Here is a 20,125-nt window from a genome sequence, read left to right as displayed (position 1 = left end):
AGAACAACATTGATATACGTCTTTTCTTGGTAATGAAAAAGGGAGGACAATTCTTTGTCATCAATTAATGTTCCTCGATTGGTAATATTACTAGAAGTTGAAAAATCATTTAACTTAGTCATTTATTTCTTTACATATAGTAAATTTAATGAAAGGGTACAAAATACTATCTCTTATGTATATATGTAAGAATATAAGACCCTTAAATTAATAAAATATTTGTTCTTTTTATAAGTTTTTTAACTATTCTTTGTGTTAATCCTTTTTAATAAATTATAATAAAACTACTAAAAATTAGATGTTTTTCATTCTTGTTAGGATTGAGGAGATGGGATGGGTAATAAAATATTACATAACTTATGAATTGATTAATTAATTAGATGCTAAATGAAAGATAGATGGTTAATTATAAAAAAAATAGTACAAATTATTTATAGATTTAATTTCAACATTAAAAATAGTACAAAGTAATCCTTCTATCCCTTAATTTTTTTTATCCGAATATTTGTCTCAATACATCTAAAATCTCTTAAAATCACTCGAAATCAAGATTAATTTATGTATATATTTTTCTCTTAATAACTCACTTAATTTACTTTTAAAAATATATCATTAGATATCAAAGTGATTAATGCCTTTAAATATTTAATAAAACCTTTGTGCATGGTTTTAAATTGTGGTCCTAAACTTTCGTATTTAAAACAAAGATGTAGATTTCAATATTATATTTCTAACCATGAATGAGTGTGTCGCTATGAATGCGATAATGTTTACATAACAAGTATATGGATTTTAGAGTTTCTTGCGGTTTTTTTAAAGTAAATCATAAAATTTATGGAGTTTATTCATATTTTTTATTTTTTTATTTTATTTTTTAATAAATTCACATATAATGATAAATAATTAATAATTTTTGAAATGTCAATCATAATCATAATTATAGTTGAGACGTCAAAAGTTTATAGTGGTAAAAAATATACTAATGAATAAAATAATTTTATAATTCCTTTAACGTGTGTATGTAAGATATAAGACCCAATCACATAATGCAATTAAGAATGATGTCTTTTAACATAGGATAACTATAAATACATAAGAAGACGAAGAAAAAGAAAAAAAGGTTACTTGTTTCATTGAACACTTGTGACTGTCAGATGATAAATTGACCTATAAATGTAACATGGTTGATCTGAGAAAGAGAAGAAGAAAAGTTGAAAGAAGATGAATGAAGTGAAAAAGCAGATGAATTTGAGATTGTGGTATACATTAAAAGCGAGTAGCTAAAAAGTAAGATGAGAAATAAGGAGAAAGCTGAAGCATGTGGCATTCTGAGAATTCCAGGTTGGAAAGAAAGTGATGTACCATCTCTCTCACTTTCAATCACTTCTCATTCAAAAGACAAAACTGTATGGGAGGTGCATTTCTCATCCAATATTAATAACGTCTCGCTTTTTCATCAACACTTCTAACAATAAATTATGGGTTAAATATGTTTTTAGTCCCTAAACTATTGGCCGTTTTTGATTTTCGTCCCTCTTCCAAAGTAAGGTACAATTTGGTCCTCATTCTTTAGAAAAACGTTCGTTTTAGTCCTCAAAATTTTGTTTTTAGTCCTCGTTTTAGTCCTCAAAACGTTCGTTTTTTCGACTAAAACGAACGTTTTTTAAAGATTGAGGACTAAATTGTACCTTACTTTGGAAGAGGGACGAAAACCAGAAACGGTCAATAGTTTAGGGACTAAAAACATATTTAACCCATAAATTATATTCTATCAAGGACAAAGATACTTTGACAATATTTTTTTGACAATATTTTAACACTGTTTACATGTTATTCTATGATTGGTCTAAAATTATTCCACAATCAATAATAATAATCATAAATACCAATATAGATCAATCACAGAATGACACGTAGACAGTGTTAAAATGTTGTCAAAGTATCATTATCCTTCTATTAATTAGATATAAAATAAATATACAGTAAGTGTAAAATTTATTTTATCAATTAGTTTTATACAATTGAGTAACACTTCAAATTTATTTCTCAAAAATAACATTCTTAATTTAAGATCCATTAACCACATAAAACAATAGACAAGACATTTTATGTGTATTTTTCTAAGGATTGAATAGGTTTTTTCACATCCAAAATCCTTTATGTTAAAATCAGTATTTTAACTCTTTTATTTTTTAATATTTAATTAATATATTAACTTAATTTTATCATTTTTAAATTAACTCTGTTATATATATATATATATATTATATATATATATATATATATATATATATTATATATATAAATTAACACTGAAAATTAACATGTCAACATAATCAATATATTAAGAAGTCAAAACTAAATTTATATATTTTTATTAAATTTGGATATGAAAACACTAAAAATATTTTGAAGATACTAATTTTATTTAACACAGTTCACTTTTTGAGACACTAAAACTTATTCAAACTACTTTTTGTATGTACAATTATAAGTTAAAATTCATAATATCATGTATTCTGCTTGAAAACCTCTAGTCCTTGATCAATGCTAGACATTTTTACATACAAAAGATATATTTGGCAAAAAAACAAAGGTAGACATATAATATTTCATAAAAAAAAAAGTAGACATGTAATTTTATTATTATACATTTTATTACGTATAAAATTTTTTCTTTATCAAATATTTATATAATGTTATTTGAAAAATGTTTAATTTTGTAAAATTAAAAGTTTTTTTTTCATTTTCGTAAAAAATACTTTAATTTTTTTTTTCATTTTGTCATTTTTAATAAAGCAAATATTTTATCAGACTTGATCCAGGTGGCTGTACCTAAAATATTACTTGTAATTAAATAACAAAATGCATCTCTAATTATTTTTTTTTCCTCATTTCTTAGAAAAATTTGGAGAAAAGGATATGTGAAAGAAACCTCAAAGATGGGACAGAGTTTACGAAGCATTCATATCTACAAACCTAACAGAAAGAAAGGTACAATGATATGAACTCTAGATGTAAGACCCATGAAAAAAAAAATATTTAAATTTAATAAATAGTTATTTTTTTATTTTTTATTTTTATTTTTATAAAGTTAATAAAAGTATGGTAAAAAAAAAAATTAAAATTTATGATAGGTAACAATAATAATAATTTCAAAGGAAGGAGTTTAAAAATTTGAGAATTTATTTTAAAAGTTAAAAAAAAAATGAATGAATAGTAAATAGTAAATAGTAAATAGTGAATAGTGAATAGTGAATAGTGAATAGTTAAAAAAAAATATTAAAATAAATTGTGGAAGAGGACACTCCACGTAGAATCAATTATTCAGAGATAAGAATGGTGAATAAAAAATAATTTTTGAATAGTAAAAATGAATAGTAAAAGTGAATAGTAAAAATGAATAGTAAAAATGAATAGTAAAAATTTTTGGCTATAAATAGCCAAGGGGGGAGGATGAAGATTTGCACCAAAATTCTAGGGAAATTGTGAGAGGAGAGAGTTGGAGGAAATTCTAGTTGAAGAGGGGAAATTCTGGAAGTTTCTGGAGAACGGTTTGAGAAGAGGAACCTAAGTCTGGAATAGAGGTAAGGGGAGTTACATTTTGTTTGATATTATTTTGAGTCTTGTATATGTTGCTTTTAGTTTATCTTAAATCTTGAATGTGAAGTATTTTGTTTCTGTATGATTTTGAATTTTGGATGAGAACATGCTTCTTTGTTTAGATCCAAGTGTGATAGTTGTAAAATGTGATGTTGATTATGTTATGCCATATGTATGCTATTAATTGTTTATTGTTGTATTTTTGGATGGATTAGAAGTTGTCTAACCGGCTCTGCCAGATTCAACTTCTTGTTTCCCCATACTTTATATTGTTTTCCTTATTCGTTTTTATTTTTGGATGGATTAGAAGTTGTCTAACCGGCTCTGCCAGATTCAACTTCTTGTTTCCCCATACTTTATATTGTTTTCCTTATTCGTTTTTATTTTTGGAAGGATTAGAAGTTGTCTAACCGGCTCTGCCAGATTCAACTTCTTATTTCCCCAGACCTGTTATTATTCTTATTATTTAATTACATATTCCTGGAAGGATGAGAAGTTGTCTAACCGGCTCTGCCAGATTCAACTTCTTGTTTCCCAGAACTTTTATTGTTCTATTTAATTTTTATTGCATCTTCCTGGAAGGATGAGAAGTTGTCTAACCGGCTCTGCCAGATTCAACTTCTTGTTTCCCCAAGAAATTTTATTAAGATTATTTTAATGATCTTCAAACATTTGATTCTTCTCCGGTGACAATTTATAGTAATATTTTATTATTGTTAATTTGTTTGTAATATATTTATCTTGTATGATTTCTGTGATGAATGTATTTTATGATGTTGATATGAAATTATGCATCTGAACATGATATGAGTAGTATGAGAAGATTTTGTAATGGTATGGTATGAGTTGATAAATATGAACATGATATGAGTCTCGCGGAGAGATTTTGTAGTAGCATGGTATTGTGTACACGTTGATGTTGAGGGTCCTGTATGGAAGGTCATCCTGGATACTCTAATAACTCTCCAATCTCAAGTAGAGAAGGATGAGTTAGGTGGTGAGAGGGGCAGGAGGTCCTTGTCTATGTCCCAATTTTGGACATAGTGTTAACGGACTAACCTTGTGGTTGACAAGTTGTATCTGGCCATGATTTTTAGTATGAGGAGTGGAGGTCATCACAAGTGCACGACCATCCGAGACTTCCATCAACGTTAGATCCGGATAATTGAGTCTAGCAAAAAAATCATTTTCATAAATATGAGTTAGGCGTAGTAGTAGTATCATGCCTCATTTTAATAATTGGTTGCATGGTAGCTCACCCTTATTTATTTGTGCATGTACCGGAAAAATCATATTTTTGCGATGATCGTATAACGTATTTGTTATACGGGAGCAGATGAAGGAGCGTCGTCTAATCCAATACAAGTGAAGACGGAGGAGGAAGGATAGTAAAGAAAAACTCGGGTTATCTTTAAGTTGAAATCTGAGTTTAAATTTATGTAATTAATGTGAGATATTTTATATTTTCAAATGAATGACTGTAGAAATGTTACAGTTTTCATATTATTTATGTAATATCAAGTATGAGAATTTGGGATGTTACATTAGTGGTATCAGAGCAGTTCGTCCTTAGAACTTGCGGGTTGTGTGCCTTTCCGTGAAGAGTTGAGTATAAATGACATGAATTGTCATGTCTTTCGAAGTTTAAAACATAGAATGAGTGCAACCGACTTAAGGTTTTAAGAATAGAAAAGCATCTTGATAAAGAGAAATGAGGGTGCACACTCATGACTTTATCAAAGAGGAATTTCCTTTCTTAATTCTGAAGGTTTGAGGTAAGAAAGAGTTAGAGTTTTAGTGTTGTTTCCTGTAGTAATTCATGTCTTGTTCTTGCCTTTGTGGTGGTGTAATGTGCTCTATAATAGTAGAGGAATGCAGATTCAAGGACAACTTGAGTTGTATACCTTTATTAGAATTAGTTTAAGCCTTTGAGACAAATTCTTGCCTCGAAGATAAGGTGTTAGAAGACTAAAAATTTAGGCTTCAAAGGAAGAGTAAAGATGTTGGTGTTTAGAAGTAATGTTTTAAGAAGTTTTCCAGAACCAAATCAGGAGATTAGATATCTTACGAAGAGTTGAGTTCAAAGGCTAGATTAAGAGAAGCTCTGGATAAGCATGAATGTAGCAAGGTTTGAGAAATCAGTTTCGTTTACTATATCAGTAACATTAAAAGTCATAAGAGAAGGAAGTGTTGGTGAGAAACGGAGTGGCATTGTGTGAGATTGGTAACATGGATCGATGTATCAGTAATGGTTGGAATCTCAATAAGATAGTGGTTAAAAAAAATAAATAAATAAATAAGTAGAAGAAGAAGATTTTGAGAAGCAGTCAGATAAGGCATAGAGTATAGAAGAAATGAAGTATTTTAAGATCTTAGTCTAAGTGAATAATTGTCATTCTTTCATAGATTTAAGGCGTGATCATAAGAGAGGTTTGATAGTTTCAATTCGATTTTAGGTGGTTATGGTTTTAAGAAGTGTTGAGTTTAAGGAAAACAAACGATTATATATATCAGAAGTTGATCAAGTTAAAAATGGGTTTAACGAAGATAAGTGGTGAAGAAAAGACAAATCTTTATGGTGTATGAATCCTTGGTTGGTGTTGTGAAGTAGGTATTAGAATTTTCACATGATATTATCTTGGATTATTAGTCTGTGTGTAATTTACATATATTATGTCTAGTATAGGGTTGTTGTAGTACCGTTCAGTTAGGTGCTGATTTAGTACTGTTTGGTTTGTTACCGTTCGGTCAAATGATTATTGGGAATCGTTCGGTCAAGTGTTGAGTTGTTACCGTTCGTTCAAATGATTATTAGGTTCCATTCGATTAAACTCGTTTTAAGATGGTCAGTTTTAGGAAATTAATTTTCTTAGATAAAATTCATCAAACAGTGGGTATGCGTAAAATGTAAAAAGTATAGAGAGCAAGAAAATTCAACACAGAATTTTTATCCTGGTTCGATTCAAAAGAATCTACATCCAGTTGATAATCACAATAAAGAGTGATTAACGTTTTCACTAAATTTTTTTAAAGATTTACAATAGAGTGAATAAAAAGAATGATAAAAACTCTCCTTCGGCAAACGAACCAGAACAGCGCAGATTAAAATCTTCCTTCGATAGACGAACCGGTAGTTGACCGTCTTGACAACTCAAAGAGAACCGCTTCGATTTTCCACACACTGTATTCTCAAAAAGCTCATAGCTATTTCCTTAGAGTTTTAGAAGAACCTTATATAGCCAACTATTCTGAAATCACAGAGATGAATTATAATTGTCATAGATAAACGATTAACCATTACCCCGAAGATGGTCTTACCCTTGTAATAAATAAAATCTATCTTACACTACTTAAACAAATTAATGCTACTAGAAAAAAAAAAAAAAAAAAAAAAAACCGACAGATCTGACTTACCTTACCGTGAATCAAGAGAAAGAAAAAAAAATGATAGTTAGTTAGTTTACGTTAGATTTAATTAATAATACTAATAATACTACTACTACTAATAATAAAGATGTTCTAGAGTCGATCAGAAGTGATCGTTAATTATTACACTCCAACAAAAATAAAATAAAATAAAATCATAAAGACTATTCATCGGTAGAAGGCGGTCGTAAGGAAAGCCCCGTGGAAGGAGCTTTGATGCGAAACGGCATGGGTGGAGTAACTTTCTCTTCTTCTTCATGTATAGCGGGGATGGGAAAGAGATCTAGGAGCCTTGGAGTCTGTGGAATTACCCATGAAGGATCTTCGGTAGTGAAAAAAAAAAAATTATAATAATAATAATAGTAGTAGTCAGAGATAAATAAAGAAAATTAGAAAAAAAAAAAAAAAAAAAAGGTTTACCATACATAAACGGCGGAAGGAGGGCATATGAAGGTTCAGATGTACCAGGGACGTTTTGCGGCAAGCGTCGATGTTTCACCCGATTTCCATGGTTTTGAAACCAACAATAGACGCTATATTCTCCAACTTCTCCGTACTCCTTGAGTCGTCCTGTAATCTCGCGAATTTGATCTCGACTAGGATTAATGATCCCATGATTGAAGATGTTCAGCAAGATTCCAACTTGTTCCGGGGTAGATCGCCATCGTTTATGAACTGTCTTGGCTTCCATATCCATTTTCTAAGTTTTTGTGCATAAAGTAAAGTAAAAGTAAAAAGATTTATTACAGTGAAGTCAGGTTCCAATTTAAGTTAAGTTTTTCATTTTGCTTCTTCTTGTTAGTTCAATTTTCATTGTCCAATTTTTGAAGTCTCAATGTCCAAAAATAGATCTGTTTCACGGTCCTCGCAAATGTTCCTAAACGGATCTACGTTCGTGTCCATTTTGTGCATACATATAAAGTTTTTTTTTTCTAAAGTTTCATTTTTATGGGGTACGTGGCGTTGTTCTACCCGATTGTCTCTGCCATACCTTCAAACGAAGGGAGATTAACGTCTGGTTTCCAGCCGATATACCCTTATCTTTGTTAAGACAGTGTATTCTTAGTTTTAGTTAATAAAAAATGAAAAATAGTAGAAGAAGAAAGCAAGTAAAGGAGCAGAAGTAATATAACGAGCGGAAAGTAAAGAAGAAGTAGAATATAATTGCGAGTAATAAAAGCTCAGAAAAGAAAAAGTGCATGAAAGGAAGCAAGAAGAAGAAAGGAAAGAAAAGAAGCAAGAAGTAAAGAAGAAGGAGAAGCTGGGTAAAGGAAAGGAAAAGATAAGAGAAAAGAAGTACTTACTCGAGGCGGAGCAAAGCCCTGGAACATAAAGATTGAAGCTTGCCGAAAGGCTCTCCGATCTATCACACTCAGTCGTTCTAATCCCACAAGCTCTCACACTCAGAACTCTCAGCGCTCAGATCTCACTCACACCCAGAGGATCGCTCGAAAGCTCTCTCACTTAGAAGACCTCACACTCTCTCACACACTCAAAAATCGCAACGCCTCAAAGTGTCGCTCAACGCGGTTCGCTCCTCCTTATATAGCCAAAATCTCACTGTGCCCACAGTTCCGGTCAGGCATACCGGAGGCTTCAATAGTATCGGTTAAAAAAAAATAATAATAATAAATAAATGGTAGTAGTATCTAATCTTTTCTGCATTTTGGAAGTATAAAATATTCAAATTAGAAAGGATCTTCTAGTAAAATAATTTAACCATTCGGTATAGAAGGTCATATGATAAAATGGTTTGGAGAAATATCAACTTAGTCAGAGTGGTTTGGAATAGGAAAACAGGTGACTATACATGGGAATTAGAAGATGATGTAAAACATTCTTATCCCCATCTTTTTTTGTGAAGTGTCGAATTTTCGAGGTCGAAAATTTTTGTTGTTGGGGAGAATGTAAGACCCATGAAAAAAAAATATTTAAATTTAATAAATAGTTATTTTTTTATTTTTTATTTTTATTTTTATAAAGTTAATAAAAGTATGGTAAAAAAAAAAAATTAAAATTTATGATAGGTAACAATAATAATAATTTCAAAGGAAGGAGTTTAAAAATTTGAGAATTTATTTTAAAAGTTAAAAAAAAAATGAATGAATAGTAAATAGTAAATAGTAAATAGTGAATAGTGAATAGTGAATAGTGAATAGTTAAAAAAAAATATTAAAATAAATTGTGGAAGAGGACACTCCACGTAGAATCAATTATTCAGAGATAAGAATGGTGAATAAAAAATAATTTTTGAATAGTAAAAATGAATAGTAAAAGTGAATAGTAAAAATGAATAGTAAAAATGAATAGTAAAAATTTTTGGCTATAAATAGCCAAGGGGGGAGGATGAAGATTTGCACCAAAATTCTAGGGAAATTGTGAGAGGAGAGAGTTGGAGGAAATTCTAGTTGAAGAGGGGAAATTCTGGAAGTTTCTGGAGAACGGTTTGAGAAGAGGAACCTAAGTCTGGAATAGAGGTAAGGGGAGTTACATTTTGTTTGATATTATTTTGAGTCTTGTATATGTTGCTTTTAGTTTATCTTAAATCTTGAATGTGAAGTATTTTGTTTCTGTATGATTTTGAATTTTGGATGAGAACATGCTTCTTTGTTTAGATCCAAGTGTGATAGTTGTAAAATGTGATGTTGATTATGTTATGCCATATGTATGCTATTAATTGTTTATTGTTGTATTTTTGGATGGATTAGAAGTTGTCTAACCGGCTCTGCCAGATTCAACTTCTTGTTTCCCCATACTTTATATTGTTTTCCTTATTCGTTTTTATTTTTGGATGGATTAGAAGTTGTCTAACCGGCTCTGCCAGATTCAACTTCTTGTTTCCCCATACTTTATATTGTTTTCCTTATTCGTTTTTATTTTTGGAAGGATTAGAAGTTGTCTAACCGGCTCTGCCAGATTCAACTTCTTATTTCCCCAGACCTGTTATTATTCTTATTATTTAATTACATTGTATTCCTGGAAGGATGAGAAGTTGTCTAACCGGCTCTGCCAGATTCAACTTCTTGTTTCCCCAGAACTTTTATTGTTCTATTTAATTTTTATTGCATCTTCCTGGAAGGATGAGAAGTTGTCTAACCGGCTCTGCCAGATTCAACTTCTTGTTTCCCCAAGAAATTTTATTAAGATTATTTTAATGATCTTCAAACATTTGATTCTTCTCCGGTGACAATTTATAGTAATATTTTATTATTGTTAATTTGTTTGTAATATATTTATCTTGTATGATTTCTGTGATGAATGTATTTTATGATGTTGATATGAAATTATGCATCTGAACATGATATGAGTAGTATGAGAAGATTTTGTAATGGTATGGTATGAGTTGATAAATATGAACATGATATGAGTCTCGCGGAGAGATTTTGTAGTAGCATGGTATTGTGTACACGTTGATGTTGAGGGTCCTGTATGGAAGGTCATCCTGGATACTCTAATAACTCTCCAATCTCAAGTAGAGAAGGATGAGTTAGGTGGTGAGAGGGGCAGGAGGTCCTTGTCTATGTCCCAATTTTGGACATAGTGTTAACGGACTAACCTTGTGGTTGACAAGTTGTATCTGGCCATGATTTTTAGTATGAGGAGTGGAGGTCATCACAAGTGCACGACCATCCGAGACTTCCATCAACGTTAGATCCGGATAATTGAGTCTAGCAAAAAAATCATTTTCATAAATATGAGTTAGGCGTAGTAGTAGTATCATGCCTCATTTTAATAATTGGTTGCATGGTAGCTCACCCTTATTTATTTGTGCATGTACCGGAAAAATCATATTTTTGCGATGATCGTATAACGTATTTGTTATACGGGAGCAGATGAAGGAGCGTCGTCTAATCCAATACAAGTGAAGACGGAGGAGGAAGGATAGTAAAGAAAAACTCGGGTTATCTTTAAGTTGAAATCTGAGTTTAAATTTATGTAATTAATGTGAGATATTTTATATTTTCAAATGAATGACTGTAGAAATGTTACAGTTTTCATATTATTTATGTAATATCAAGTATGAGAATTTGGGATGTTACACTAGAGATTTGTTAAATTTAAGAATGTGGTAGGTTTAAAAAATAATAATTGGATGAAATGATGATGCATAAATATTTATAGTAAAAATTATGTATAATATAATAAAAACTATGTATAGGATTAATTTTTTTTATACCCATATAATATTATATTTATAATAGAATAACTATAAACTAAATTCAAAATATAAATAAAAAATAATAACAAATAGCTAAAATAAAAATAATATATCTATCTAAAATATATAATAATGTAATATATCTAATAATAAAAATAACATTAATCTTCCCAAATAAAAATAAAGATATAAACAAAATATATAAATAAGAGTAAAATGAGTCAATCATTAGTGGAAATAATTAAAATTAAAAAATTAAAATAATTTCTTGAACATTTCATCTTTGAAACATTTTTAACACTCAATTTAAAAATACATTTTAAATTGTTTAATTAAGATTAATAAAAAAAAATTGTTATGAATACATCTAAATTGTACAACTCAAAAATCTTTTTTTCTATTGTTCCTAGTGTTATCCTAAACATTTTTTATCAACCAATCTTTAGAGATATTTTTTTGTTTTTTTTTCATAACCCATAAGTTTTGGAAAACATCATGAAATAATATTGCTTGTTAGCTTGCTTTACCCTTTGGACCTTAGAGTTTTGGATCTTCACAAACGTAGATATGGGTTTTTCTTCCTACAATCCCATAATTGCTATAAGCACCCAATAGTAAAAGCAAAGAGACCAAAATAACCTTATAATTTAACTAAACTTAATTGTTTTTCGCTGCGATTTCTTTGAATTTCTTGTGCACAATACATTCTTGTCCCTTCCTTCAGGTTGTTCCAAAAGTGTTTTGGAATATTCAATCTTAAATACTAATATCATTATTTTGGAACGTGCTTTCTAGAGTCAAAACTAACATTCCAGAAACTCCAACTCAGAAGAATTTTTTTTCAATAAATATATATATTTTGGAATTAATGATTGAGAATCATTAAAGAAACACAAGTTAAATATGTTTTTATTTATTTTAAAATTAATATAGAAATTGTGTTTTGTTTCTAAAATATTTTGTTATTTCATTTTATAAAAGTAATGCAAAATCTTTTCTCCCAATATAACAACTTCCATATCAAACAAACACTATCACTACCTAAACTTGACCAAATGGTTATACTTTGGACCACATTTTATAAAAACAACCACAATTTAACACAAATTTTTTACATTCATTTAACATTATTGTTCTTTACTTTTTTCTTCTTATGAAAAATATAAAATTTTACTTCATTATAATCATTTTATTATTATAATCATTTTATTCTTATAATATATGTCAAATGAACGTAAATATATGTCATCCTACAATCAATCATATAATACGATTATATAAGACAAGTGTTTGTTGGTAGTTATAAAGTATCACTCTCCTTCTGGACCTCTTCCTAACAAAGTCATCAAAAAATCTTTGTAGTCCCCTGAGGTATCCCCTGAGACATCATCATCAAGATTGATCTTGAACATGTTATAATATTCAAATCTTACTTTCAACAGGTCAACTTCTGCTCGAGTTACGATAGCTCTGCTCAGTGAATCTTCATCGGTTCCAAGACCAACAATTGAATCTCTTATAACCTTTTAGGTGCATAAAAGCCAAAAACAATGAGATTAGAATCGATTCTTGCTTTTCAGTATTCTCAAAAGGAATGATACAGTTATACAATCATGCAGCTGCAAAATAATTGTCTAAGAATTTCACAAGTCACTGAATGTCCATGCAGCAAGCATTGTTCAGATTGCAGATAAACTTGAACTTGGTTTGAAAAGGGTCTGAGAAGAAAAATATTTGTAGCATCTGTTAGGTGACATTATTCTGATTTTGTGTTAAAGCTTTAGCTTTTCAAGTTTCTAGATAATGATGTGTTAATTTGATAAGACACTGCTGCTTCAGTAGAAGAAATTAGCGTTTACCTTTGCAAAATGTTTCTCAGGGGAATCTATACACAATATTACCAGTTGTAAGAGAGCTTCCAAATCACCATTACCACAACTTTTTATGCCCTGTCAAGAAAATAATCCACTATCAGAGAAATTTTCTAAACTGTTAATTACCAAGATACTGTCACATCATTGTAGTAACTAATGTTTTAACTTAAGGTGAAAAGGTATACTTGTTTCAACAAGTGACAAGATATAGATCAGTTGCAATGTTGGTGGAAAAAAAAATCAAAATCTTATACAAGAACAGAAAATTTGAAAGCAAAACCTGTTCCAATGTATTCCCATAGAGGTTGTTGTAGCACGTAAAAGTTTCCCGAAGCTGGAAAAGATTCCTGGTGCTAAGTGTCCATACAACATGATCATCATCTAATTTTTTGTTGTTGATAGCTTCATGCAGTTTTGATGCCTCTGACTTGGCAACCTCCAAATTGACAGCAACTTTATCATATCTGTATGAGCTTACCAGGCTCACTAAAAGCTGTAAAACAGCATTATGCAATCACTTTTCCAGAGAAAACAAACCATAGAACAAATTGGAAATTAAATGTGATAGTGTAGTGAGTCATTAATGCAACATTACATTCTGACTCTAGTAGCTTATTCAAAGAGTTCATATTCTTAAGAAACTGAAATTCTGATTATTAATTACACTGACAATTCAAACCTTAGCTTTCAGCTTTGAACCATGTTCACTGTCTTTGAGTTTTCTGCATGAATGATATCAACTGTATAAAAACTAACAGTTTGAAACTTAATTTTTGGTTCTTCCCCACTTCCACCATCAATTTTATTTTTTCCTTGTATCTTCATCCTCACATCATAACTTAATATAACAAAACTCCGCTTAACAATGAATTAGTCAAGCGTTTCCATAATACTACGTTAAGAAGTAGATTTTAAGTCTAATTCACCCTCACAGAATCAGCTTGTAAGATGAGGTTTGCATTCACTTATATACTATAAATCTATCTTATCTTTAGGCGATATGGAATCACCAACAACTTGAGTCTTAAACTGAGAAATACGGAACATTTCATGAACATTTACCTAAAAAACAGCTACTTCTTACTAGATGCACACTTGAACCTGACTACACAAACTCAGGTAAATGTTTTTGTTCTGTGTCTAGGAAACTTCCATGTTCTTACCTTTCTGAGAGGTGCAGCAACATTGGCAATAATGTCTTCCTCGAGTGAAGAATCAAAGAGAGAGCAATAAGCCTGCCTGACAGCCACCAAATGGTTAGGAGTTGAAGCACATGTTATTTCAACCAGAACCTGAAGTTGTTTAATCCCCTTTTTCTTAGCTTTCAATGCACTGTTTGCTAGTTTTGCGTGCCTTTCTGGAGGGTCGTAAGTCCACAGAATTATAGCATTCTGTCACTCATCACAAGTGTCAGTCATAGATCACATTATCACTTAAAGAAAATGGTATGATTTTGGAATATGATTGAAGTTCAACAATGAAGTCAACTTTATCCATGGACAAAAGCCCTATACAATTGTTACTGCAAATATCAATATCATGTCCAAACTATACTAAGATTGAATCATAAATTGCATCTTCTCTCTTCGGAACATCTGTTCCTTTTGAAAAACAACGTATCAATCCATGACAGCAGACAAAAAGCTTATGTAAGCTTAAGCTCGTTTTCAAGAGAAAAAATTGAAAAAATGAAAAGTCATTCAGGTAATCCAGAAATCTACAAAGTAAAAACTGCAATCCAATATTTTCAATTGAATTCTATCACATACGCCAGTAAAACATCATGATGAAGAACTATTTTCTTAAAAGCCAGAAACCATGACATACTCTAAAATCACCAGACAATTCTGAATGGAGACGATCAATCAGTGATTCATTGTAAAGCTGCTTATAAGTTTCTGCAATTTCCTTCCTTTGTTGAGCATTCCTGTGTCCCAATACCAGTATCAGTGCTCTCTCATCTGTCCCAAATCCTGCACCAAATTTCCCACAATCATCATAAAGCTTCTAATATCAAATCCTGCACCAAATTTCCAGTGACAGACTGTGCTGGAAAAAGTTCATGCCTGATGCTGTTATACCGTATTAGAAATGAGAGATAAAGGCTAAGAGAAAATGTTAATAATGGTTCATTATATATACATTATAGATGCAGGAAAAAGATTCCCAAAGTATAAAACTTTGTCATAAACTCAAACATTCGACTCCATTGGGACGGTAGAAAACCGAAGAACCTCACACAATTGCAGACAAAATCATGTCTGCGGAAAACCCATCAGCCCAAACTTCAAAAACTGAAAATTTTGATATTTTTTTTAAACAATTTTTCTTCCTGAATTCTTGCATCAATTGGATCATGACAAAATTCGTTTTTTCAAATTTCTTCAGCTTTAACAGTTGTTTTTCTTTCTATGTTTTTGAGACAAAGGTAGAGAGAAACCTTGGAAAGCCTTTCTGAGTCTTTCACTGTCTTGGGTAGGAGAAGGAACAACCTCTGGCAGTTTCAATGACGCCATTTCCCTGAGACAACCAAGGTGAGTTTTTCAGTGCTTACAACAAATCCACATTAAAAGAAACAGTTCACACGTGTTTTTGAACGTTTCAGTTCTTGTTCCCTCCTCAACAAAGCTAGCTAAAATTAAGATTTCGACAAGCCTTTAGATTTACTATTTTGCCCCTGCCGTTTCTCGGTTTTTCAACATGAGAAGGAAATTCCAAGTAAAGGCCTTTGCTTTATGAAATTGTATTGCGCATCTTCATTCTCTTGAATTTCTGGTTAGCACCCCAAACTTTTTCCTTATTTATTTTTTGGACCTGACTGAGAAACTGATCAGGTTGTCATAACTATGACATAAGTTACTTCTAAGTGGCATTCTGTGATGTTTCATTTTTAATAATTCGCTTTCAACAATGTTATATAAAACATGTTACTATTAATTAAATATTTCCAAAAGTTATGTTTAATTAATTTAATTTTTTTAAAATACTTTATAAATTTTAAAGCAAATAAAATAAAAAAGGCAAGTATAAACTATATGATTAAAAATAAATCTACACGTTGACATAAGAAGTTGACATAAAAATACTACTTTTTTTCATTTTCATTATTTTGAAAATGTCAGAAGCTTATCCAAAACAAACGATTTTTTTCAAAAATTTCTTCTTTTGATCGGTTTTTAATTGTAAAATTTTAGAAAATACTCAAAAATTCAATTGAGCACATTACATTCTAAGATTATGCTTGATAAAAAATAATTTTGATAAATGACTTTAATCTAGGCTGCTCTAAAAATTTGTGAAACACTTGTTGCAACAAAAATATATAAAGAAAAAAACTTTTTTATGCTTAATTACTTCAATTACTAAATATTATTGATGTGTTTTGACTTCTAGCAATGATAGCAATTTACTTTAGTACGAATTGATGTGCTTCTTTGTCTACAAATAAAATAATTCATTGATCACACATTTCATAATCATATCACCTACCATCTACCAAAACTTGTGGAACACATTACTCACCATTCACACAAATCTTAACAACCATATATAAAAGATAATTGTAATATAATTATAGAAAAATATTATAATTAATTGTAAGGACCGGAAAATGCCTAAAAGTAGATTATTATAAGTAAAATTCAACTATTTTATTATTAAAAAACTTGAATATTAAATAGAAAATTAATTGATCAAATTTTATTTTATAAAAACAATATTTTTTTGTAATTTTTTTCTTTTTTTTATCACTCTAGACTTCTTTTATCCATTTATTTAAAAATCAAAGTGTACAATAGAAGTTATGGTGGAGAGGACAATCATCATATCCGATCAAAATCTAAATAAAAGGAAGTTCATATTTTATTTTTCCTGAAATCAATTTGTGAGATGTTTGTGTGAGAAAATTATTTGCATGTGATTCTTTTAAGTTTAAGATTAATATTTACATGTAAATGATCATTAGGATATATTTAGATTATTGATATGAGTTTTTTTTATGTAGATAAAATATTTTGTGAGAGTTGAATTTCTAGAGTAGAGTTAAATAGACTATTGTAGTCGTCTATAAAAAATAATTAATGTTTGTTGTTTGGATAAATTTTAGTTATAAGGTATGATGAGTTGAAAGGTTATTTGAATAAGATATGTGTATGTTAGTTGTTTTGTTGTTTTTGTGAATATTTTAAGTGAATTAAGCGATCAAGTGTGGTTGGATTTTTTTTGTTAAAAATGAGATATAAAGTGTTCAATATTGTTGAGTGAGCTTAAATCCTTGAAATATAACAATTGAGTCAATTGGTTTTATATGAAGTAAAATTTTGAACTAAATGTAGGTTAAGCAAATATATTTGGAATGTTTCTACAATTGTGCAAAGAAAGCTCTAAACGATAAGATAAGTATGTGAGTTTGAAATTAATGACTTGAGTTAACTTATCTTAAAACTTGAAGATAAATTTTTAATTGTTAAGAGAGAGAAAACGTAAGTGGAAGCTAACAATGTCAAATTGATATACTTATAAATTTTCTGAGTAGAGCAGACAATATTCGTTAGATTGTATACTCACTAGACAAGTCACCATTCACTAAATAAGAGTGACAATTTAAAACTATGGAGAGATCTTCAGACAAAACATTTGTTGGATGAGTTTAAAGGATTTAGCTAGCAAGAGTTTGAGTCGTTGTGAAGGTGATACCGCAAGTAAGCGGGGATGTGTTTTTATAGAAATCCAGAGAGCTAAAGGCAGTTAGGTCGTTGAATAAGATAAAATTCGTTGGATGAGTTTTGAGATTTTTATTCTAATATTTGTTTGTTGGGTGAGTCAGTTCCCTTGTTGAGTTCCAAATAATTCAAAAGGAATTGAATGTTAAGTGAATTGAGTTATTGGTTGGACAATACACTCGTCAAATGATGGTTTCACTAGGCTAGTGAATAGACTCACTAAATGAGAGAGAGAGAGAAGTGGAGAGGGAGGAGGGAGGATAGTAGGGTGAGCGATGAGAGAATATGTCTCTGAAGCCGAGTTAAGATAAGGATGTAAACCATAATATAATGTAATGGTCATATGAAAGATAATATATTTTTAAATCTATTTAATGCAAGTCTTCTAAGAATAGATCACGGTGTCATCATGAGTAAATATATGTCATTAGACAATTATATATCGTTGGATGTGAATTGTTTGAAAAATCTCTTTAAATAAATTAACATATTTGCTTTAATATTGTGATTTTGTCAACAATTATAATTGTATTTTTTTATTAAAATTATTACAAAAAAATATTAGTTCAACACCTTTTCCTATGTGAATTATGCACATTTTTTCTGTTTAAAAAAAAAGTGCAATGACCTTGGCAATTGTAGACCAACTTTATGCCACTACATAATTATCTCAGCGTAGCTTTGGATTATCTTACACAAATTCACACTTGTTTATTGACTAAGTTAAAATATCCAATCAAATTCATATGAACACCTTCAGTGTTGCACCTTCAATTACTTGTACAAATAAATATGAGCTTCACTTTCATCGAGACAATGACGTGCATGAATAATTTATATGGTAAAATTTCTGACCACGTTTTCCTCAACAAGGACACGGGTCCCATGTTAGACACTCCAAAAACTATAAACATATGTTACATGTCACCAAAACATTAGAAAAAGAGTGAACATGTGTTTACATAATAATTATCTTTTAAGATTTTATACCTTGGCTGTGTTTGTATGTGTGTGGAACCACAGGTTCCAGGATAGAGTCATATTCAAGTTTGTGTCCTTAACGATGATTTTGAATTTGACTATTTGCATATGAAAAATTATGATTGATGGAGATTTTATTAAAAAAAATCTTTCAAATTTTTTGGATCAATTATCGGTAATCAATAAATATTTGGTTAATAAAATAAAAGATGGAATCAAAGAGATGGTTTGGTTTTAGCTCTAAATCTTAAATTTCATGCGAAAAGTATAGTAAATTTATAAAAGTAAAATTAGTGAAAACTATTAATTGCTGAAATTAAATAATTGCCAACCTTGAGGGTCAATTTTTGAGTTCTTCAATAAAATATGAATAAGCTTTTGAGAATAGGCATTCCACTACAAAAATACATGGAATTACCGACGGAACTTTACCGACAGAATTACCGACGACCAAAATCCGTCGGTAAAGCCTTCGGTAATTACCGACGGCCAAAATCCGTCGGTAAATCCGTCGGTAAAAAGAGCGGCAAAATTCCCGCCCATTTTTCCTCTCTCACTGTGCGAAGAAGACTACGTTTTAAGAGCATTTTTCACCTTCTCACGGTACAGCAGCACGGCAAGGGTGAAACTATCTCACGTGAAGAAGCTCAAGATCCAGCAGCTTCCATCCAGCAACAACACGCTGAATGTATCACGGCTGGAGGCAAGAGGAGCCACCACCGAGAAGGAATGAAGTGCACGGTGAAGAAGCAAAGCTGCACGCACATGGAGCTACTGTTACCACAGCCAGGAGTGTGTCTCGGCCTGCAACATAATAGGCATGGTCCAACACGTGAAGATGGTGAGAAGCAGCATCCAACAAGTTTCCAAAGCACATTGATGGACCACACGGAACGTCACTACTGCCATGGGAGAGCGCCACTAGGAGAACGTCACTGCTGCCATGGATGCTCAAAAAATAATTTAGGAATTTTCCAAATTTTAGGGTTTCTAAAACAATTGGACAACCTAAGTTTAGTCTTTGATGAATGAATTGGATTGTTGTTTTGGTTTAGGAATGAAGAAAGTTTGATAAAAAAAAAATTTGAGGAAACAGACGAAGGGGAAAGAGGAAGAAGATGAACCAGATCGAGATATTTACCGACGGACTTACCGACGGCTTTTTCCTTCGGTAATTACCGACGGCCATAAAGCCGTCGGTAAAGGTTACCGACAACGTTATTACCGACGGAATTAGGTCCGTCGGTAATCCGTCGAAAAAATACCATTATCGACGGATTTTTTACGTTTCCGACGGATTTTGACCGTCGGTAATAAATGTTTTTTTTGTAGTGTTCTCACTATTTTAGATATTTGAAAGA

General features: G+C 30.6%; 1 protein-coding gene across 1 annotated transcript; it reads right to left on the bottom strand.

Moving 5' to 3' along the window:
- Nucleotides 1-12,375: 12,375 nt before the first annotated feature.
- Nucleotides 12,376-15,692, bottom strand: LOC148193533 (annexin D3-like). The gene is made up of 6 exons (XM_088098145.1): nucleotides 15,503-15,692; nucleotides 14,890-15,035; nucleotides 14,226-14,453; nucleotides 13,343-13,555; nucleotides 13,048-13,137; nucleotides 12,376-12,711 (listed from the first exon to the last, which is right to left on the bottom strand). Exons 1-6 carry the CDS (start codon nucleotides 15,576-15,578, stop codon nucleotides 12,499-12,501), a joined length of 966 nt encoding a protein of 321 aa, XP_087954271.1. The 5' UTR covers nucleotides 15,579-15,692; the 3' UTR covers nucleotides 12,376-12,498.
- Nucleotides 15,693-20,125: the final 4,433 nt, after the last annotated feature.

The sequence above is a fragment of the Vigna umbellata genome, chromosome 9 (assembly GCF_029865625.1).
Source record: "Vigna umbellata cultivar VRB3 chromosome 9, Vumbellata_1.0, whole genome shotgun sequence".
Classification (NCBI taxonomy): Eukaryota; Viridiplantae; Streptophyta; class Magnoliopsida; order Fabales; family Fabaceae; genus Vigna; species Vigna umbellata.
This window is presented reverse-complemented; position numbering and strand designations above follow the sequence as displayed.

Excerpts from the sequence above, each read along its gene's own strand:
- LOC148193533 (XM_088098145.1), bottom strand. The coding sequence starts at position 15,578 with ATGGCGTCATTGAAACTGCCAGAGGTTGTTCCTTCTCCTACCCAAGAC. Across the intron at positions 14,454-14,889 it reads AATTGTCTGGTGATTTTAGA|AATGCTATAATTCTGTGGAC; the intron begins GTATGTCATGGT and ends GATGAGTGACAG. Across the intron at positions 13,138-13,342 it reads ATGGGAATACATTGGAACAG|GGCATAAAAAGTTGTGGTAA; the intron begins GTTTTGCTTTCA and ends TTTTCTTGACAG.